This window comes from Myotis davidii, unplaced genomic scaffold (genome assembly GCF_000327345.1).
Source record: "Myotis davidii unplaced genomic scaffold, ASM32734v1 scaffold803, whole genome shotgun sequence".
Classification (NCBI taxonomy): Eukaryota; Metazoa; Chordata; class Mammalia; order Chiroptera; family Vespertilionidae; genus Myotis; species Myotis davidii.
Window position 1 is genome coordinate 1,247,729 of NW_006295567.1, and position 9,404 is coordinate 1,257,132.

Below are 9,404 nucleotides of genomic sequence, written 5' to 3' on the forward strand. Positions count from 1 at the left end.
TCTGCTTGTGGGTGACCTTGGGCTGCGGCCGCGTTGGCCGGCCCTGCCGCCCTCACTTTTTCCAAAGTACATGGCCAGGAGCCCCGCGTCCGCGGTGGGAGGACCCCGCGAACGCCCCGCCGTCACGGCATCTGGGCGGTGGTGTCTTCGCTCTCTGAAGGGTTCCGGAGTGCAGAGCCTTGCGGCCCCTGGAAACTAGAACCGCATGTCTACGCTGCTCGTTGGTTACGGTTTACAACACACACACACAGTCCCTGGCATGCCGGCATCTGGGGGCCTTGTCGGGGCAGAACCATCCCTCCCGTGTGTCGTTGTCAGGTTTAGGGTTCAGGCCCATCTTCGGGACTGGACCTGGGTTGACAGGTCCCGGTGCTGTTTTCGGTGCTTGGGTTTATCTGCTTTGAATGGGAAGTAATTCAAGGTAAGATGGCCTCCCTGGCACAATAGCGCCCAATGAACAGTCTTAATGAAATCAGAGAGCAGCAGTGTCTCTGCAACTGCTCCGAGCGGCACCTGGCTCCGTGGCCGCGGAGATGGGTGTTACAGTCCCGTGATGACGCCGGCCTCTGTGGGCATCCCACGGCCCGGCAGTGCCAGGGATGGTGCCCGCCGTTTCCGAAGATGCGGAGCCGGGGGCAGGCCTTTGGAGAGGCGCTTTACCAACTGAGTTCGTGCGGGTGACACAAACTCCATTGCCGTCTCTCGACATGTTACTCGTTCCGCTTCCTTATTTCTTGTGTTTTCCGTTGAACTGTCGGATGTGTTTGGTTCACTGGAGGCCAGGTCCGGACTTCCTCTTGGATGCGTGTGCTTTAGCGCTGCGGGATGACACGGGGCAAAGGAACACGTTGGCTCCCTCGCCACCCTCAATGCTCCTTGCACTTCTTCCGTGTGCTGTGCATTTCAGAACGTTTTCTCTCCTGTTGTGTCATTTTAGTTGTCTCCTCTGCCTAATCTCTGAGACTTGAGTCACTTCCTTCCTGTTTTGAATGTAATTCGGCTACCTTGAAATGTTCTGTGAACTTGAGCAGCCAGGAATTTCTGCTGCTTTTTTGGCAAACCCTCGTGAAAGTTACCTTATGGTTAGGGATCCCTTTCAGATTTTGATGAATACTAAGGCCTTCTCCCCCCAGAGTGCACGCATACTTCATCTTTCATACAGAATTTATATTCAGATTTCTCGGTGGGGTCACAGACATTTCCGAAGCCCATTTGCTGTGCTTCTGGAGCCCAGGTTAAGTAGCTCCTGCATTATGCTTCAGATAAACTGCAAGGGCCCTCGCCAGTTTGGGTCAGTGGTTAGTGCGGTGGCCTGCAGACTAAAGGATCCTGGGTTCAGTTCCAATCAAGGGCACATACCTCAGGGTGTGTACGGGGGGCAACCAATTGATGTATGTGTGTCTCTCTCTCTGTCTCTCCCCCTCCCTTCCACACTCTCTAAAAATCAATGGAAAAATATCCTCAGGTGAGGATTAACAAAAAAACCGAAACAGGTCATCTGGAAGGGGTTCACCCAATCATTTATATAAACTCAGTTTTACAGTGTTGTTAACATTCTGATGTTCTTTCCATGGGATTCTGATCTCTGGTGTTAAAGTGATTAATTGAGAATTTTGCTTAATGTGTGAAGTTCCAGTTGTCTTGTTCCTGTCTAATTTCCTCCTAGAACATTGTGAATCTACTGAATAGATATGTGAAAACCAAAGCTGTGATTTGAAACAATCTCTTTTTTTATCACTAGTAATGGTACAAAAAGCAATGTTATGTGTCTTTATAGGGATCCTTCATCTTGATGTTTTGAGTCTTTGCTTTTTAGAATGGCATAATAGTACTGAATTATTTTCTGTTCTATTTCGTGGCAAACATTTAATCATCTTAGTAAATATTTACATCTTAGTGAATATTTTACCTTTAAAAAATGAATCTAGTTCATTTAAAATATATTCTACTCCGAGTTTTACTGAGATTTTTACTATAGTAATGCAGTGTTCACATGAAACATTCTACATTGTAAGTATTAAGAATCAAAAACTTTTTCCAGCCTCGCTGGTGTGGCTCAGTGGTTGAGCGTTGACCAGTGAACCAAGGGTCACTGGTTCAATTCCCCGTCAGGACACATGCCCAGGTTCGGGGTCTGATCCCCATTAGGGGGCATGCAAGAGGCAGCCAATTGATTTTTCTCTCCCATCAATGTTTCTACCTCTCTCCCTTCCTCTCTCTCTAAAAAATTAATTTAAAAAACTTTTACCAATGGGTCATGAATTTCAGTGGACTCTTGAAAATATCTGAGTGTTACTCAGAAAATAATTTAGAAAAGTTATAACAGTTAAAATTACTGAATACTTACATGTGCAAGCAACTTTACTTACTTTTTATATCCTCACTATCCTGAGATGTGTATATTCCCATTTGATCCATGGTGAGGATGCTCAAAAAAAAAAAAGAAAAGAAAAGAAAGAAAGAAAATAACTTGCTTAGCTCATTATGTGAGCAGTGGGAGAGTTGGGATTCAAACCCTGGACTGCTTGTCTCCGGAGCCAGTTCTCTTAACCACCACACTCTCCGACTCCTAGGATTTGTCTTTGATTGAAATCCCATAACTTTTCATTATATGGTTGGAAAGGATTTGAATAAACTGGTAAAAATGGTAAAGATGGTGTACATGCATTTTAGAGATTTTTGTGGACATTGGAGAACTTTTAAATACAACCCTTAGACCAGGGAGCTTGTGTGGCACCTATTGTCACTCCATTGTGAGTCTGATGAAATGTAGGTCTTTTTTCTTTTCTTTTCTTTTCTTTTTTTTTTTGTTACTAAGTATCCAGTGTACTTACCCAGTGTGAATTATTCTTGCCGCTTACAGTGTGAATTATTCCTGTTTCAATAGCTGTCTCTGGAACTTCATAGGAAAAAAGTATTACACACACCAAAAATATTACTCATTTTTATTTGACATCTTTGCTTCTTTGAAGCCACTGTTATTACAGATCTGTTCTTTCAGAGCAGTTGCAAGATTGGACTCAGTAGTTTATTTATTTTAATATATTTTTATTGAGAGGAAGGGAGAGAGAGAGATAGAAACACCAATGATGGGAGAGAATCATTGATTAGCTGCTTCCTACTGGGGATGGAGCCCACAACTTGGGCATGTGCCTTGACTGGGAACCGAACCATGAACTCTTGGTTCATAGGTTGACACTCAACCACTGAGCCACACCAGTCGGACCTCAGTAGTTTATTTAAAACAACGAATGGAATCCTAGAACATCTCCCTAGTGGAGGAGGCCAGATTTCCCAGTTAGTCCTCAGAACCACACAGCTGAGCAATTTTATAGTTTTGTCACTTGCAGCTTTCTGCTAAGCAGATAGGCATGTAGATTTGTAGCAGTCTTTTCACCATTTTCTTTGTATAATGCTATGTGGATTATTCACTGTCACAGTTATATTATTTTGCCATTTGTGGAGATGGATTTAAAATGATTCATCTATATCCTCTTAATTTGTTTCTCATGTTGAATGAAAGAGCATGTATCTGAGGTGGTGGATCCCATTAGGGCTTCAGACTGTGGCCTGAATCAGAAAGGAGGTAACTGCATATATAGGATTTCAACTCATGTTTTTAGTCTCAATTAACATTGTATCCAGTCAGCCAAGACGGGTTGCATCACCAGCTGGATATATTGATTAGCATGCTACAACAACAAAAATGTCCTGTTTTTCTGAAAAACCATACCTCAGTCATCTTTTGCCATCTGGCAGCAATGCAACCAACTGGTATCCTCGCCACTGAGATTTCATTTTCTTTCCAGATCCTTCCTGGGCATCAGTAAATAGGGGAACTTTCATATGCGATGAGTGCTGCAGTGTCCATCGGAGTCTGGGGCGCCACATCTCTCAAGTAAGGCATCTTAAACACACACCGTGGCCTCCAACATTGCTTCAGGTAAAGGAAGCATTTTTCTCATGGTTTGTAATTTAAGTTTTTAGGACTCATTGTTTTAGCAACTAAAGTTTCCCCTACTCCTTAAATCATACAAAAATGTTTGAATCATAACTGAATAGAGTGCTGTGCCCATCTTAAATGCATCATAGACAGATAGAGAAGTAGTCATTCAAATTTCGTGGTACTGCTTCCCTGCTGACTTTCTAGAAAGTCTCCAGAAACTGTTTTTAAACACCTCATTGTTTCCACATACCATGGTGAATGTTTCTGAAAGCTACTGCTTTAGAAACTTTTGTTAATGTACTTGCTAATATTTTTAGCACTTTTTTCCCTCCTTTGATAGAAGCACAGACTGGGATTTCTCAGAAATTTCTGAAACATCTGATTTAAAGTTGTTGTTACTACTTAGAAAACAAATTCAATTACCATGTTTTGATTGATTGTCTAACACGCTGCTAAGTGTTATGAGTTGTTTTATTTGTGATTCAGTGTCATGTAATCAGTATTTCTATTTTGGGGTACACATTCTCCAAGTTCTGTTGGAACAAAGAATTAAGCATGTGTTTCCCCTTCCTTTGTCTTGAGTACATTTTTTACTAAGTCTATGGCAGCTGCATAACATGTCCCTTAAACGTGCCTGTATAAACCAAGGGACCAGAACAAGTGGGTTTGGGTCTCTGATGTGACAGTATCTCCACTAATGTAAAAAACAGATGGGCCATGTTAGCAGTCATGCTTTGGAATGAAATTGGGAGATATGGTTTATTAATAACTTTGCTCACAAGTTTCTAACAGTTCATTCTATGTGCAAGTAAGTGGGTATTTACTGTTCCCAGGTCTGTGTTTACAGGTTTTTACTAGAAGATCTGAATAAAGTCTAGAGATTAATAGTTTAAAACGCCAGGGTTGACCCTAAAACTTTTCCCAAAGTATGATACAAGAACCCTCAGTGGTACTCAAGACAGATGTAGATAATACTTCAATATTTATTTTGGAGGTTGCATTATATTAATGTGTGTATGAAAGCTTTATAGATATTTACATTACGATTCATAACAGTAGCAAAATTACAGTTATGAAGTAGCAACAAAAATAATTTTATGGTTGGGGGTCACCACAACATGAGGAACTGTATTAAAGGGTCGCGGCATTAGGAAGGTTGAGAACCACTGGTCTAGACGGTACATAGTTTGTTAAGAATCTTACAAATAGTATTTGGATAACCAGTCGTGGAACACTGCCTGAAAGTGTCAAAGTACTCTTCCTTTATCTATAATAATAAAAGTGTAATATGCTAATTAGACCGGACATCCTTCCAGAAGACCTTCCGGACAAAGCTGGTGCTGGGAGGGAAGCCCGGGTCCCAGGTGCCAGAGGGAAAAGCCAGTGACAGCAGTCGGGGGAAGGAAGGCCTACTCTTGCACGAATTTCGTGCATCAGGCCTCTATTAATATATAAGAACAATATAATCAAACCCATTTAGATATTTAGATATCCCTCTGGTCAAATCTGAATTCTGTGTACAGGTTCATCTTTCATGCTCTAAAATGATGTGTGTGATGCCAGTCATGCTAGTTTTTGTAATGGGGCTTTGTTTTCCCTGTTCAGTGATTACCACTGAATATTTGTGGAAAGAAATTAAAATCTGATGTTATACTGCTTGGTTTTAGATGGTTGAAACCTTATATAATAATGGTGCTAATTCAATATGGGAGCATTCTTTGCTGGACCCTGCCTCTATTATGAGTGGAAGACGTAAAGCTAATCCACAGGATAAAGTACAGTGAGTGGAATGTTTATAAATACTTTTATTTCTTTGGGACACATGGACCCACTGGAAGGAGTGCAGCTGTTTTTGACCAGCCTCCACTGGGCAGCACAGGAGGGGGTTACCCCAATTGTTCCTTGAACCCTTTCCTATTAGAAATGCAGAACAGGGGCTCTGGCCAGGTAGCTCAGTTGGTTAGAGTATCGATACATCAAGGTTATGGGTTCGATCCCCAGTCAGGGCATATCCAACAATCAACCAGTGAATGCATGAATAGGTGGAACAACAGATCAATGTTTCTCTTTCTCTCTCCCTTCCTTCCTCTATCTCTCTAAAAATCAATAAAAAAGAAAAAAGAAATGCAGAATAAGGCCAAGCATGGGACTATCTCTTTTGCATGGTTACCCAGCACAAGTCAGTGGTTTCTCCAGTTTGAAACTAAGGCTTGAGGGCTGTTGGTGTAATCAGATTTAAGCTTAGTATTCAAACAAGAGGTCTGTCTGACCAGACATCTAGGTTCTGCACTCTAGTCAGCCTGATGCCTTGCCTATAAGATGGGATGAAATGCTGCTTCCTCCCAAGGTTGCCAGGTCAATGAAAAAATTACACAGAGAAAAGAGATGCTATAAAAAGCAAGCATTCAGTCCTGGCCATTATAATTACTAATATGTTTTCAGACCCACTGCTGTAAACTTACTTCAGTGTTGCTCATTTTATTCTTGAGTAGGGAATGTGGGTCACTTCCTCTTCTTTTTACAGCCTAAAGAATGGGGGATGTCGTATCTGAACTGCAAGTGAAATGTTCTTTTTTCTGTTTTTCAACCAGTCCTAATAAAGCGGAATTCATCAGAGCCAAGTATCAGATGTTAGCATTTGTCCATCGTTTGCCGTGCCGGGATGATGATAGTGTGACTGCCAAAGATCTCAGTAAGGTGGGTCATACCTTTTAAAATCTCTACAATTACTGGATGAAGCAGTGTATTGTTTTGTTTAGGGAAAAAAACAAACTTTAAAAGGAAGAAAAGAAAAAACAAAAACTGCTATCTAGTCACTAAATAATAACAGCTTTTCATTGCAGTCGGTTTTGTCTTTATTCTTAATTCAAATGGCAGCCATTCATGTTAGTGTAGGTAAGGGCATAGAGGGAAAATAAGTATCTAGGACTCTATTTGTGTTATTCTAATATGGTTTGAAAATTATGTTTCTACTAGAGGCCCGGTGCATGAAATTCTTGCACTCAGGGGGCCCCTCAGCCTGGCCTGTGCCCTCTCATAGTCAGGGAGCCCTTGGGGGATGTCCGACAGTCGTACATCTTTAGTGCTGCTGCAGAGGCTTTTGGCTGAGCGGTACTCCCCCTGTGGGAGCACACAGACCATTGCGGGTAGCTCCGGCGTTGAGCGTCTGCCCCCTGGTGGTCAGTGTGTGTCATAGCAAGCGGTCATTTTGCCATTCGGTCGATTTGCATATTAGCCTTTTATTATATAGGACTAGTGGCCCAGTGCACAAAATTTGTGCACAGGAGGGAAGGTTGGGGTTCCCTCAGCCCAGCCTGCACCCTTTCTGATCGGGGACCCTTAGGGGATGTCCGACTGCTGGTTTAGGCCCTGTGGGATCAGGCTTAAACCGGCAGTCAGACATCCCTCTTGCAATCTGGGACCACTGGCTCCTAACTGCTCACTTGCCTGCCTGCCTGATTGCCCCTAACCTCTCTGCCTGCCTGCCTGCTTGCCCCAACTGCCCTCCACTGCCAGCCTGATCTCGCCCCCAACTGCCTCTGCCTGTCTGATCACCCCTAACTGCCCTCTCCTGCTGGCCTGATCTCACCTCCAACTGCCATCCCTGCCAGCCTGATATCACCCCCAATGGTCCTCCTCTGCCAGCCTGATCTTGCCCCCAATGGCCCTCCCCTGCTGGCCTGATCTGCCCCCCAACTGCCCTACTCTGCTGGATTATTTGGTTCTGATTGGTTGGTTTCTATGCCAGTCAGTGTCAAACGCTCCACCTCCTAGGCAGCCATTGGCTTCTCATCCCCCAACTTCCCTCCCCTGCCAGCCTGATCTCGCCCCCAACTGTCCTCCCCGCTGGCTTGATCGCCCCTCACTGCCTCTGCTCCCCCCACCCCCCCCTTGTCTGGAAGGAAGTCGGACGTCTGAAAGATGGTTGGTCAACCCGGTCTAATTAGCATATTATCCTTTTATTAGTAAAGATAGGATAAGTTTTTTGTTTGTTTAACTTTGAAGTAGAAACCCTCACAGTTTCTAGAAGGGACTAGAAAGTTTGTGGGATTTCTTCAGGTCTCTAGGTTGCATACTTAAAAGAAGATCTTCAGGAAGCAGGGTGTGACTCAAAGCTGTAGTACATGGGGTGGTTTATTATACTTGTAAAATGAGTAGTTTGTTTTCTTTATGTGGGCCTTTGCTTGTTTTTGAGAGATGCTACAAGAAACCTGCTTTTCTATTTTCAAAGCATTGCTTTTGGCAAATGTTCACACATAGCACGAGCATTCACAGTTAAAAATTTTAAACTTTACATAAACATTTTTACTTCTTTGTTTCTTGCTACTTCCATTTCTTACTACTTCTAATTATTAGTAAGACTGGGTATGTGTTTTTTACCACAGTTTTTAAAAGTAAAATAAATTTTAAATATAAGGCTTAGATACAGATGTTAGAGTGGATATCTTTATTCCTATGATAGGGTTATTGCATTTCAACAATTTGGTCAGAATTGAAGGCAGCTCATCTTCTGAATGTATAAGTACTTTTCTTCAGTAGTGCAGAATTTGGTATACCACAGGCCCGTTTCCCACCTGAAAGACTTCATTAGAGCATTGTATACAAGGCCAAGAATACCGGTGTGGAAAGGATGCAATATAAGGCAGAACCCTGCAGTATTAATAGCTGTCCTGCTGTTATGGCTCAGTTGGTTGTGTGTTGTCCTGTGCACTGAAAGGTTGTGGGTTCGACTTCTGGTCAGAGCACATGCCCAGGTAGCGGGCTCAATCCCCAGTTGGGGTGCATGTGGGAGGCAACCAATTGATGTTTCTCTCCCTTCCCTTCCACACTCCCTAAAAAAAAGAAAATAAATACAATAGCAGCTGTATTTTTAAAATATTTCCTACATACCAGGTTCTATGCTAAGCACTGTACTGTATCATTGACTCCTTACAGTAACCCTGTGAATAGGTGGCATTATTATTGGCATTTTAGAGATGAGGAAACGGATTCAGATTGCTTAATGAACCTCCTCAAAGTTATATAGCATAAAGGTTTATATGAAATGCATGTCTATCAGACTTCAGAGCCATGCTCAGCCACCTCTTCGTACTACTTCTCACTCAAGGTATAATTGTGCCACTTAGACAGGTCTTGCATTTGGGCAGGTCAGCCTTCCCAGCCCTAGTTTCCTTATCAGTAAAATGGGCCCGACTCCACCTTAGCGTCCAGGGCTGGTTGTCACCAGCAAGGGAGAGACTGCTTCATCCCATTACTGAGCTAAGTATGACTGACATATATCAAAATGGTCTGCCAGCTGCTCTAGTATATCACTCTTTACTCTTTTAACAGCATTCCTTTTTTGTTTGTGTGTTTTTCAGCAACTCCATTCAAGCGTGAGAACAGGGAATCTTGAAACCTGTTTGAGGCTGTTATCTTTAGGAGCACAAGCCAACTTCTTTCACCCTGTAAGACAGCA

General features: G+C 42.8%; 1 protein-coding gene across 16 annotated transcripts in view; it reads left to right on the plus strand.

Annotated features, from left to right (window-relative positions):
• Window positions 1–9,404, plus strand: part of GIT2 (G protein-coupled receptor kinase interacting ArfGAP 2) — a 53,678-nt gene that overhangs the window by 440 nt on the left and 43,834 nt on the right. For 15 of the 16 annotated variants that reach the window (XR_001514999.1, XM_006770309.2, XM_006770314.2 and 12 more), the window contains exons 2-5: window positions 3,810–3,943; window positions 5,614–5,726; window positions 6,538–6,643; window positions 9,307–9,393. Coding sequence is in view for 15 of the 16 variants with exons in the window: in XM_006770309.2 (XP_006770372.1) it covers window positions 3,810–3,943; window positions 5,614–5,726; window positions 6,538–6,643; window positions 9,307–9,393 (440 nt within the window). In the remaining variant the exon portion in view is untranslated. Of the gene's footprint in view, window positions 1–3,809; window positions 3,944–5,613; window positions 5,727–6,537; window positions 6,644–9,306; window positions 9,394–9,404 lie in introns of those variants that run through there. The other variant, XM_006770321.2, reaches the window with a different exon arrangement.